Source organism: Epinephelus lanceolatus, chromosome 3 (genome assembly GCF_041903045.1).
Source record: "Epinephelus lanceolatus isolate andai-2023 chromosome 3, ASM4190304v1, whole genome shotgun sequence".
Classification (NCBI taxonomy): Eukaryota; Metazoa; Chordata; class Actinopteri; order Perciformes; family Serranidae; genus Epinephelus; species Epinephelus lanceolatus.
In genome coordinates this window covers 28,805,739-28,819,524 of record NC_135736.1, presented here as the reverse complement: position 1 = coordinate 28,819,524, position 13,786 = coordinate 28,805,739, and the positions used below count along the sequence as shown (strand labels likewise).

General features: G+C 41.6%; 1 protein-coding gene across 1 annotated transcript in view; it reads right to left on the bottom strand.

Moving 5' to 3' along the window:
* The window catches only part of bnc2 (basonuclin zinc finger protein 2), a 184,898-nt gene extending 177,793 nt beyond the window's left edge, over positions 1-7,105 (bottom strand). The window contains exon 1 of the mRNA XM_033623203.2: positions 6,564-7,105. Coding sequence (XP_033479094.1) covers positions 6,564-6,566 — 3 coding nt within the window. The 5' untranslated portion in view covers positions 6,567-7,105. The remainder of the gene's footprint in view (positions 1-6,563) is intronic.
* Between the last annotated feature and the right edge of the window lie 6,681 nt (positions 7,106-13,786).

Sequence of the window (13,786 nt, the reverse complement as noted above, 5' to 3'; positions counted from 1 at the left end):
CATGGAATTTTCAAAGCTCCTGCAGAGAATGAAATGCACCCTCACTGTGCTACCTAGCAAATAGCATCTTGGTGCTCCTGTACATTTGCACATTTGATGCAACACTATCCCTTTTTTATCCAATTGAATCTAATTTCAAAAGAACTCCAATTCACAATCATTAGTGTGAACAGCCGCACACAGTAACAGTGAAAATTAGCATCTTCAGAGAGTTGGTCATAACAGACGCACATTATAAGGGTGTCTCCCACCCAGACTTTCCAGTGATTCAGTTTACTTTTTTCTCTTTGCCGTTGTTCTATCTACTGTGTGCTAGGCACAAAGAGAACATTTGTACTTTGCCTCATGGATAATTGCAATCAAACAAAAAAAGGGACATTTTGTACTACTGATGGACGCATTTGTGCTGTAATGTCACAGTAATGTCTTTTGTGAATTGGACTTTGAGAAAAGGCAAATAGCCATTATAAGGGATGTGCACCTCATGGTGCTATCAGCCGCCGCAGCCCATTCTTTCTGTTTCATCAGTGGCCTTCCGCACACCCTGTTGCTGAACATCTCAGTGGACCTTCAACACCTCCAGCCTGAACCCCTTAAATATAAACGACTCAGGATGAATTACAGAGCTGGACGGGTCTGGTGCATGTCATCTGTTGCCTAACAACAACTGGGATCAGTCAGAGGTTCCAATTGAAAGAACAAGAAAGTGCCTCCTTCTTTCCAATGCCAGTGTTGAAAGAAAGGTGGACAGAGGTGCAAACAAGTGCAGAAGTGGTGGAAGAACAACCGGGAGCAGCCCATGGTCCTACAAGCAGCCTGGAATGTCCAATTCCCAAGCAGTAGGCAATGATGCCTGCTTGGGGACATTATTTACCTGGTATGTGTCACCTGCTGCCATGTTAAGACCAGGGCAAGAAGGGGAGCATTGCATCAGGAAACACAGCCATACTTCACAGTACAGTTGCTTGAGAGAAGGTGGAAACCGTGCTAGAGTACAACAGCCACATCTGGAACCAGTGCTGAGGTTAGAGGGTTTTTGGGCTTATCTTTATTGGCCAAGCCAGTACAGGCAAATTTAAGGAATGGATAGGCCCATAGAACCTGTTGAACAGGTATTAAAATCTCTTTTAATCTCTCTCTTATTTTTATTGTTATTGTTATTATTATTTATCGCCGTCTCTTGTATTTTTGTACTTATTTGCATGCCTAGTTATTTTATTTAAGTTTTTAAGTTTAAATTTGAAATCTTTAATCTGACTCTTTCCTCTTGACTGCTGTAACACTGGAATTTCTCAATTATGGGATCAATAAAGGTGTATCTTATCTTATCTTATCTTATCTTGTCAAACAGTATGGAGTAACACTTTGTGGTACCATACCATTAAAGGAGCAGAGTGCAGGATTCAAAGGATTTAGCGGCTTCTAGCAGTGAGGTCTGTAGACTGCAACCAGCTGAAACTTTTCTCATACACCAGGCATGAACTCCTGGTTAGGATTCCTTCAGTGTTTGTTGTTCAGGAGGTTTTTACTAGGAGCCAAATTATCCACAAAGGTCTCTTCCTCCCCAAAACCAACAGACCTGCTGATTTAAACCCATGAAACCACTGAATACAGCAGTTTAACGTTACAAATCAGTGATTCGCCGACTCTGCCCAGGTGGTTACATACAGGCTGCTAGCTAAGCACCTGCTAATGTGTGCTCACCTTTTTCTCCAATAACTTAAGATCCAGACATTCAGCAGGTTTTTACTGGGAGCCGATTTATAATAAGAGGACTCTTCCTCTCCAAAACAAAGGGTCCAGTGATATAAACAAGTAAAAACACTGAGTAAAGCAGTTTCATGTTAGAAAATCAGTGTGTCTCCAACACTGCTCATTGCTGAGGGCTGCTATGTTGGCCTACATGCGAAAACATGAACAGCCTTTCTAGAGCGAGTGCTTGGTTTGTCTAGTCTGTGCTACTGTAGAAACATGGCGGACTCCATAAACAGCTCATTATTAAATAACGAAAACGCGATGATTCTCATTTTTAGGTGATTATATACTAAAGAAAACATACTTATTATAATGCAGTATATTCCATTTCTGCCAATGTATCCCCTGTAAATCCTACACACTGGACCTTTAAAGAGTACTTTGAAAAAAGCCTGAAGAAGAAAATGTCTGGAATGAAGTGTGAAGTTTACTTGGTCCTTTCTTTGGACGCTACGCAAACAAGTTTTAAATGAGAGAAATCGGGATTGAGAAGCCGAGGAATCATTTCAAAGGCTACTCAGGTAAAAATAACATTGTCAGGCACAGTTACTAGCAAAGAACCAGACACTCAGGGCAATAATTCCAAAGTCAACATGCTACGTCTCAGTCCTCAGGAATTTTTCATGAGCCACCACTTATCTTGTCATATCACATTTCTTCCACCAGCTTTTTTGGAGGGAAGAGAAAAGACACCTTTAGGGCAAATTATTCTCTTTTAATCAAATCACTCTGTATGGCCTGAGGAGATCTTTCCATGCCTTTTGAGTCACTGAGGCATGGGCTACTAATGTACACACCCACCAAAAAAAAAGGCAGACAAACAAACATCCGCACATACAGTATGTATTGAGACAGCAGCAGTTTGGTGTCTTTTTATCTGAAAGCAAGAAATGAGACTCAACAGGAAAATAAAAAATACAAGAAGAAAGCAAGGAACAAAGTGGTGTCTGGAGTTTCCATCACAAGTGAAATCCCAGATTTTCTCACTCACTGTTCATGGAACAAAATCGAACAACTTTATTCTGGAGTGCAGTCAGTGCAGGAGGGAGCTATAAAATATAAATTATACCACATAACCCTATACCTCCCAGCTGAGCCATTTGGTTACAACTATACTCCTGTTCGTTACACAAGTCCAGCGTCTCTGGTATTTCTATAGCGTCGACATGAATTATATTCTAGCCCCGCTGAAGAACGTATGGATTACAAGTGAAATGTAATTTCCCTACCGATCGGACGGTTGCCACCCAGTGACACTGAAGTGTTTATTTTACACAGTTGCCAGTAATTAGTTCTGGACAGAATCAATTAAGGCCACCCCAAATTACATCTGAAAATGTTGAGAATCATGAGCGTGTCTAGGAGGACAGAAAAACGCAGCAGAGGGTGTATTTCTAAAGGCTGAGTAGTGCAAAATGTGTTCTATCATTTCTCACTTTAAACAAATAAAGACTGAGGGAGTGTGTGGCTTCTGCACACACTGGGTGTGTTCATGTAAGACCAAAGTTTTCCTGATTCCTTCCTTAAGGAATATGATAGTGTTTGGATTAGCATGCGAAATGAAGCCTGTACCAAAAAAAAAAAAAAAAAAAGAGAAAAGACAAAAAATTTAACACATGTAAGTACAAGTATCGGCTTACAGTTTAAACACAGCTTGTAGCACTGAGCCTGATTTTAATCTCATTAACTTGCCATTTCCAAGTGTGATCTATATTCACACTACAGAGACAATACTATCATTCAACAGATTCTAAACTGTTAGAGATACCAATCTGATAGGACAAGACTAAACACATCTTAAACGCTCGTGTCATAACAGACCTATTCATCACCTAAACTGCTATTTATTTCTATTTTTTTAAATGTAAGAATCACAGGAACACAGACCGAATTTCATAATGTTTGCGGGTGAAAACCGGAGAGTTTTCACGAGTGTAAGTGTGTGAAGATTTGGTTTCTCACTTTGTGTGCTGAGGTACAAAAAATATAATTATGTCTACTATATGTATATTGTTTTAAATCAAGTATATCTCACGCTGTGCTCTTTATTAAATTAGGACTCCAGCCATCCAATTTGTTATAACATTTCACAGTGTCTCTGTTTAGTCGCTAAAGCCCGCAGCTTCGGTTACAGTGTCTTGTTCAAAGATTTTCATCTCGAGCCACCACTAGGTATATGACCCCACTCCCCCTTTCAAAATATTACCTTTTCTGTCACTGCCAAGACACACTATCAGTCACTCGAGAGATTATTGGGGCTGAGGACAGATGGAGAGGAGCAGAGCCATATCGCTGCAGCAATGACCTGCTCCTGGATAAATAAAAACACTGAAAGAATTTTGCTTTGATGTTTGTTGAGGTTGAATATCCGTACCTGTTAGCACGAGTGAAAGTGCATATTTCCCTTCATCTAAAATAAATTTTGTTTGTTTTTTCTCCCTGCTCTGCACTTACACACTTTCACTCGGGGTTAAGTTGTTCACATTAGAGCGTTTGAACATGAAGGTCAAGCAGTGATAATCTCCCTAAATTAATCACATAAAATATGGAAGTACGCAAGTACACAAATGAAAAGAACCAAGAGCAGGAAATATATAAACGCGCCAAATGGGTTATCAAAAGATCCTTTATGCACTTAGCACCCATTCTCTTCAAATAAAGACGCAGGGAGGGAGAAAGAAAGAAAAGCAGGGGAAATGGAGAGGATGGAGTAGAGGGAGAAGAGGAGCAAAGAGTTCTCGATGTGAGCAGTAATCAGAGGAAGCCAGCAGGGGGGACAGGGAGGGTTGGTGGGGTCAGAGCAGAGCACCACTAAGCAGCCTTTCTCTTCATTAGCAGCCTCTCTAAGGGGGGCGTCACAGGCCTACCTGTCCAGCAGATTATTGAACCGACTAACCAGTGGCTCCCACCCCCCGCACACACACACACACTCACACACTCCCCCCTCTCTGATTCCCACAGACCCAGAGGAATCACGACCTAGCTGCAGCCTCGCTGACAACTTTAACTTTTTCTTTAACCTCACGTAGCAGCTCTATAGGCTGAATCTACTCAGTGCATAACGAGGACATTTACCTCGACGTCCTCTCCATTACTCCATGTGCAGTTTTGTTGTCCAACCTTTTATTCTGTTGTATTTTTTTATGTATTTTCCTGCAACGACACACCAGCACTTATTTGCTGCCAGTAACTCTGAGAATGTAATAAGTGTATAATTATCTGACACACGAGAGAGAGAAAAACAGAGACGCACACATAAAAAGGGAACAGCGGCATTTTTTTTTTTTTTTTTTGCTCGTGTGACTTAAAGGAAATTTGAATTGCAGAAAGCAGCATGGAGATAAAGGTAATGAAATGACACTCCAGGAATGTAAATTGGTATTCTTCAGAGTAGTAGCAGCACCAGCTCAGGCTCATGAAACATCCCTGACACACACTCAGACCAGGCCAAAACACTGTGCTAGACATTAATTTCACACACATCCCACTGATGAAAGTGTGAAGGTACTTTTGTGGGGCTTTTAAGTGGGGCCATTCATCTCAATCTCTCTCTCACTGTTTCTCTTTTTCCACCTCCCTCCCTCCGTCTTCCCTGTCTCCTGAAGCATTCAGATATGTCCACGTTGAAATGTCTTACACTGACATGAAATGCCTCTGTGTACTCCTGCTTGTGTTTCACTGTCACAGGTTGGCCAAGAGCACACTGAGTTTTCCTTCAGAGGTACCGTAGCATAGGGACGTATAAAACAAGCACTGAAGCGAGCGTGTTTAGCACAAAAAATCTGTCAGATTACAGTGTTGCTCAGCTCCAATAAACAGCATCATAAAAAGCAACAACTGTTATGACCTTAAGCTTTTGTTTGCTCTGACATCTAACAGGCAAAGTTGCCTTTTTTGGTATAAGACACACTCTGATAAAGACTTCCACAAACAGACCAAATATCAGCTGAAACAAGAGAGTGAATATTTCAAGAAATCAATAAAAACGTTGCAGAAAAATAAAATGCACTACAAGAAGGAATGCTGCAGAAAGGTGAAGCCGGATTTTCAGCAGAGGGATTTTAGGCCTAAGAAATAACTCGAAAAATGTTGCTGTCAGCTATGAAATGAAGTCCGCTCACTTTCACTTAACTAAACACACATAGCACATTTTTATCTCCCCCGTTTGTGTGCGTTTGCTATCTGAGGACACTGCACGAAATTGCACTGATTTGCAACGTGCACTGGTTTGTGTGCGTTTGTAAATATGAAGGCCCAAATCTACAGGTAGCACAACGTGGCTTACGTCATAAATATCATATAAACAATTAAACAATTCTGCACACTTTATCTGAAAGTAACGACCGCCCCTGTGATGTCACGTTAAAGTTTTTTATTCGTCTATGAGGAGCAAAGAATACCTTCAAGGCGTGACGAAAAATACATCAGTATTTTGTAAACTTACTTCGGATGACCCAGATTTTAAGTCTCATTTCTGATTGTGGCCTTAATGTGCTCACAAATGCTGCAGTGATTATTGTTTAAATTAAAAGCAAAGGAGGGAGAGAAAGGAAAGAAAAAGATCCCAACAAGTTGAAGAATTATTTTCTTTTAAATGCAGGCATATTAACAAATCCAGCGAGTCATAAGAATCAGAAACAAGTGTGGGAAATAAAGTACACATAGTTAACTTTGTATCTGCTCTGAGTTCAGATGGCAGACCAGCATCTAATGTGTGGAGTATATATAAAAAAAGTTTCATAATTTATTCTTGTGGTGTGTTTTATCTGTATAAGTTAAGTAGCCACGAGCAGAAAAATCATATTTACCATTGCTGCATGTTGTATCTGACAGACCCCGGGGCTCCTGGCACTTTTCAAACTTGGCGTCCTCAAAAAAGTCTGATTTCGCCCTCAAGTGGGGAACTTTCTCCTCTTCAATGCTGCACGCCGTCTGAGGTGATTCACGATCGGTGTTCCTTTCACAAACGTATCATCGCCGTTTATGACAGTTTTTTTAGGCACAACACGGGTAAAACAGTCACTCTTTTTATCCCGACAGTCACCGCTTCACTGAGAAAAACGCGCGTCAAGACGTTTGGAAACGCGTCGGTCTCACGGAGAGGAACGCACGACCACGACACACTGTCCCCTCTTCTTTTCCCCAAAGCGTAAAGTGTAGAGTAAAGGAGACAGTGGGGATCTCTGACAACCAGAAGCTGCGTTGTAACTGCTTGTCCTACCTTGAGAAAAACGCTAAAAAAAACGCCTTCCTACACTCCCCCGATGATTTCCTTCTGCAGAGTCAGCGCAGTGCGCCGAGAGGAGCTGCGGACGGTCCGGGCTGGAGAGAAGGTGGCTGCTGTGTTCTGCTGGGTGAATTCAGACCAGTGTTTTACATGCCGTGTGTGACTGTAACCCGAGTGACTGTGGGTCCACAGAGTTGAGCTGATTTACGAGGTTGTGTCAGGAGGAAGAGTCCCATCTTTGTGCGACAAAAATGTGCCCAAAAACACTCAGCCCCAAGATAAGAAATCGGCAAAGAGACGCGCATTTACAGCTCGTGGAAACACTTGAAAAGCAGCAAGGATTCTGTGATATTTCCCTCTGTGTGTGTGTTTAGATCAGATGTATTGTAATCTGTATTTTGGACAATATCACCTGCAAGAAAATCATCAAATGCAGGAAATAAATAATATGAAATAAATACAAATGTGTGTTTTTTTAATTTCCTGCCGTCTGTATAAACTTTTGGGATGTACAAGCTGCATTTCATTAAAGCAAACTTTCACTTTTTTCACGCTCTCTGCTCTCGCGGGTACAGCACACGCACGCCTCTTGCGCGCGCGCGTCCACACGCACACGTGTTTTTGGCAGTTGGAAATAGTTTATGCTTTGTGTGTGCACTGCAGGGATGTGACACTGATTTCCTAAGTTGTGTCCCTCACATGCCTCAGAAGTGGGTGCGCTCATTAAAGTTTCACTTGTTTTTATGAGGATTTGCTCAACATTTGACTGAGACATCTCAAGAGTGAAGAGTTGAAGGAGTGAGGGGTGTGTGTGTGTGTGTGTGTGTGTGTGTGTGTGTGTGTGTGTGTGTGTGTGTGTGTTTGAGGAGAGAGTGGAGCAGAAAGAGAGACATACAGTGCTCCTCAGAGTGACTGCCTGCCTCAGCTTGGCTCCTCCACTGGGGTGTGAGAGGCAGCAGAATCCCAGGGCAGTCATTTCTATCAAGTCAAGCGTCTGGAAGCCCCACTTGCATGTTTGGTCAAGGGGTAAATAATAGATCAGGGATTAGGCTTGTGTAGAATTCATTCCAGGGTAACAAGCTACTGAGGTCCCAGCATATGCATATTCATTCGTTGGCCAAGGCCGTGGGAGAGCGAGGACCATATGCCTGTTTGTCAGAGGGCTTACATTGCTAATTAAATGAGATATTACATACTTATGTGAGCAACAAAACAAAAAGCCTTTAAAGGATTGTCCAGAAAAAAAAACAGGCATTTGATTCTGTTTGTGTCGACCTCAAATGCTTTGACGCTGCTTTAATTTGATGTGGGAAGTGTTTTCTTTTTTTTCCTCAGCAATGTTGATTACATACGTGCAGACACCGTGAGCTGCGGATGAGTAATATGACATAAACTGCACATCAAAGCAAAACATGACCTTTTTTTCTTTGCTGTTAGCATGTTGCCAAACTATGAGATGAAAAATCCCTTTTGCAACAAACACACAATGTGTGACACAGTTACGAGAGTGGGTGTGTGCATACTCTATTTTCAGCTTCCAGCTATTTCTTTAGCTCATAATTATTAGAACAATTGTGCTTCTGTATTGCTGGTCGGGCTGCATGAGCAGGGTCAAACATCCCATTAGTTTATTGTTGTTGAGGCAAAAAGTTCATTTAGGATTGTAATGTACTTGTAAAGCTCAGGTACAGGACAGTATGTGTTACGGGCCAATTCCATCGCCTAGAAATTACGTTTGCAACAGCAAAAACATGTAGAAAGAAACCTTTTTAAGCAAATGAGTGAATGAATGAGGAAATGTTTTAACTGAACGTTTTCAAAATCGCAAATTGTTCATACAAAATGTATTTACAAAGTGTTTACTGACACTACTTTTTCCTACAACATCCACTTGCAATACAAAATCAGCTCATAGCAACTAAAGCATATTTCTGTTTTACAGTTATGTTTAGATAATAATACTACCTTTGGTTACAGTTAGGGAAATGTCTAGGTGTTGAGTGATCAATAGCAAAAAATATATATTGGTAGCATATAAATGTAATCTCTGAGAGACAGGGCCCATTCTGTAACTCCACTAACATGCCTGCAGTGACCCGGTCAACCCTGTACAGATACATCTGCATCAGAGTCACACTTACAGTACATAAAAATGCTAGTTTTGGATTATGGCACAAGAAAAAAAAAAGAAATTGATTAGAGGTACATTGTTTGAGATATGGTCAGAATTTTAGTTTTAAACATTCAAAAATCAATCTACATTCTCAACACAGTGTAAAGTAGGTAAAACAGGTTGTCGTTATGTCAAAGACATCTATGTATTGTGTTGTAGAGATGTCCACTGAAATCAGTATGCTAACCAGGGTGGTTGTGGTTCAGGAAGTAGAGTTGGTTGTCCACTAACCGGAAGATTGGCAGTTCAGTCTCTGGCTCCTCCAGTCTGCGTGGTGAAGTATCCTTGAGCTCTAAGATACTGAACCCCAAATTGCTGTGAGTGCATGTGAATGGTAGCCTCAGCCACCAGTGTGTGAATGGGTAATTGTGGCATAGTGTAAAAGCACTTTGAGTGGTTGGAAGACCAGAGAGGTGCTTTACAAATGTAAATCCATTTACCATTTGGTGCTTATGGTTGCTCATGGTGCTCTGTTGTGTGGCTGGTGTTATGTGCAATACATGAATGGCTTATGTGCATTACTGTTAGGTATAGTATGTGTTTTTATGTTTTTATGGTGTATGCTTCATTTGCTCTGGACTGTCATTGTAAGGCAGCTCCTGAGTTCAAGGCGAATTTCCCTACGAGAAAAATAAAGTATATGGTATCGTATTTGCAAGTCAATTTAACCAGCTAGTCCCAGCCCATCCTGTCTTGTAACACCACTTGTACCACAAGAGGCAATAGTGAGTTATTGAAGAAGTGGAGTACAGCCCCAGGTTAGTGGTGCAGTAAACACAACCACCTGCTCCTGACAAGACATCATGTTTGCAACAAAAAAGAAGTGAAGGCCTGGGGTCTCATTTACAAAGCAGAGCGTAGGATCCATACTAAAAGCGTATGTACAGAAGCCAAAAATGGTGTGCCCCAAAAAAAATATTCGACAGTTCCTACGTTCAGGCTTCCACCTCAACATCTGCATCGTCAATTTCCCGTCTCCAAAATGTTTGGAAGCATGGTTCAATGTTTCTGCCATCAAGTCTGCTTTTATAGATCATAACTTTTGTGTGGGAAGTAGCGTACGCCTCTTTCAGGCTTCATTTTGTGTGTCAGCAATGTTTATAAATGAAACACCTGAGGTTTGATGCTGAACTTAAGACATTTCTCTTAAAGTGAAACGTATGCAACTAATAACAACACAAATTGCACTAAAAACATTCTAAATGTTGTCGATATGTGGCTGTTTTCTTGCTCTTATGATCTTACAAAAACTGAGCAAAGCAAGATGTAACGTAAACTACAGGCTGACACTATAATAGAAGATTATAAAATAGTAGTGTTATTTTGACCAGCTCTCACAGTTTCAGCAAATCGGTCAAATTTAACATTTTCTTGCCCAGCTGTTCGTTAATATTTGGCTTTTTTAAATAATTGATAACTGTAAATTTAGATTGTATTTCTTCGGAGCATGTGGCCAGGCATTACACACTGCACCTGTAATTTATCAAATGTCCAATAAAAATGAATGGAGCATTGCATTATCTAATATAGCTAATAATTTGGTGATATTTGCTTATCAGAAATGTGTATGCCTGTTAGTGTGTATGTTGGCCAATAGAAAACAAGAAGCTGTAGTACAAAAATGCCCAAAATACGGCTGAACACACCCTGCACAGACACTGTTCACATAGCCTAGTTTGTCTAACAGAACACTGTTGTTGTTTTTTTTCAACTGTAAAATGTCACACACAGTACACATTGTCGTGCTAAGTCTTTACAAAAAACAAACAGCATGAACAAACAAAAACATTGGGGTTATTACTGGTACCAGTATTAGATAGACTGTACTGTGTGCCAGCCTGGCATTGAAGTCACTGGACACTGACATTAAATGTAGACTGTACAAGTAACCAGAAAAGGCAGCTTGATAGAGAAGGAGAGTACATGTTTATTTGTCCCTGTGACAGAATCCCACTGTTCACTAATTATCCAGCGGGACCGCTGATAATGAGCTATTGAACCTGCTACTGAAGTGTTCCACCTCCTGGGAAGGCCATCAGCTGCTGCACCACCCTCGCACATCCATCAAATCCACAGAGGTCCTCCTGTTCATTAAGTTCCAGTCACTACCAAAGCATAGACCGGTCCAGAAAGGTCAGTTTGACCATCCCGAGAACTGTTGAGACTTCTCAAAGGGCTGGCTCACACTGTAAGTTGTCTTCACAAATCAGGAGGCTGCTGATGGCTCGAAGGGTGTTTCTTTACTATTTCTATTACCCAAGTGCGTAGGTTTAGTTTTTGGGGGACACATTTATGATGAAAGGGATTTTTTTATGCATCAATTTGGGCCTTTTCTGCATCAGTTTATGGTGTCATTGTCTTTAATTTTGTCAAAATTAGACTCACAAGTCAGTCTTTAGACGCTTTGCTTGACTAAAGACTGATGACTTTCTCCCTGATTTTGTGTTTAGATGGGCGGATACAATTTCAGAGTTTAAAAAAACTCCCTATATCCGCAGAGTGGTCCTTCGGTGGCTCGCTGAACTCTTGTGCTCGTAAACATAGTCCCACTAGAAACACGTGTAGCGGTACAAAATGGCTCAAGTCGCTGGAAGTCCTTCATTTCCACAATCTTGTGGACTGAGCACACGTTTGATAAAACAGAGTTAAATCTCTCGGCATCCATTTTCAAGCTCTCTGTGTGTTTGTTTCCTTGCGGACAAGAAAAGGGGGAGCGCACATTTCCGAGAAGGCATGTCCTTTTCAAAAATGCAAGAGGCGTTGCTTTGTTGCTGGCCGTTTTTGCCGGTGTGTTAAACACACTTTAGAAAGGAGTGTCCCCAGACTATCAGAAGCTGGAGATCTCTGATTGTCTGGTGGCGAGACTATGTCAAAATTAAAGTCCTTGCTACTTTTACATTTTTATGGTGAGAAATGCACATGTTCAAAATATGAGGGGAACGTGTCCACCGCGACCCCTCATACACCTATGCTATTAACACCAGTGATGTGACATTTCTGATTCCAGATAAATGTCACATTTGTGGTAACCTGGAATTTTCTTTTAGATAACTAATTTGCTACCATCATCAAGTTTATTTCAGCCTGTCCTCACTCCCAACTCATCAAATGCCGCCACTTTGTCAGGGATTTCGGCATCAGAGACTGACGCACAGAGGCACCTTTCGCAGCGGTATGATACACACCAGGTGCATCAGTTTTGAGGCAGCAGGCAACAATCTAAGGTGTCAAATGCTGTCACTTTGTCAGTGGATGCCAGCGTCAGACACAGACGCAGAGAGGCACTCTTCGCAGCAGTATGATACACCGATCGGTGGCAGTTTGTAATGCCGTCAGCAACTACCGTAACAGCAAGAAAGTCTTTATAGGGAAGGTGGGAGAGGCGTTCAATGAGTCACACACGCCTGGGAGGCTGCTGTTTGGTTCCTGTGTGAATCTTAAGCCAAAGTATAATAATTTTTTTAAACCTAACCACCTGCTTTTGATGCTTAAACCAAAGGAAATCAACTAGAAAACATATTTAAACAAGGTTGTCAGCTTATTTTGAAAAAAAAAGTTTATGCATGTAACGGGCAGGAAGTGTACATTTCTTGTGTTTCTTGTTTTTTTTGTGGCCCAAAATCATTTCCCTCAATGCCCCTTATTCTATGACCCTCAATTTGGATAAGAAAAAACATAACTTACCATTTAATAATAAAAGGGGCAAAAGATTTAGTAAGCAACTTTAATTTGATCTCACCCAACTCATAGAGAAGGAAGCACAGGTGTTGGAAATACGACCAATACTTCTCTCATCTCAAAGCTGTTTTTCCGACTGGACAACATTTACTCAGGGCGATCAATGTCCCATGTCCTTGGTCTCCTCTCTCATACACAAGGGAAATATGAACTTAAATACAACCTCACCACCTTAATTTACCCTTTCACCAAGCAAAGGACAAGCTCTCTTGTAGGAGCCCCAAGGGAAATAGCCTGACTCCTTGTTCCCACACATCCGGAGGGAGCTAACCGGGGTTGGGATGGCACACTAGTTGGGTAAGCCATGAGTGAGCGTGGCCCCCGAAGTTCACGGCACCATGGATGCACACACACACACACATGCTGCGGCCTCTAAGAGGTGGGTCTTGTGTGGATCAATTCCTCCTTTATGAGCGCTCTTGTCTGTTGAGAATAGGACCAGAAGGTCATCAGATGGGAGTCAAACAGAGGTCCACGCCATCTCATTGGGGCTAGGGTTAGGACATGAACAGGGGAGCTTGTGCACGCAGCATGTGGGGAGGAGACATGCGCAAGGTCAGCGACATCACATGCATACAGGAATGCACATGATGGCAAAGACAGAGTCTATGGTCTGTGATGAAGGAAAGTTTTGAGCTAGAACTGTCTGGTTTAGGTGCACAGATATTGTACATCTAAAGGCTGAAAAAAGAGAAAAGAAGTGCTAATCAATGGTTTCTCTGTCCTGGGGTTTTGTAAGGCAATCCAAGGTCTCACAGGATTCAGCATGAGGATGGCTCATGCTTGAGGTCAAGAGTGGCTGATAATTCTCCCACAGACTCCAGCAAGAGATATAATATCCCTCCTCAGGGCACTGCTTGAATAGAAATGAACAAACAAGATTTAAAATGTCA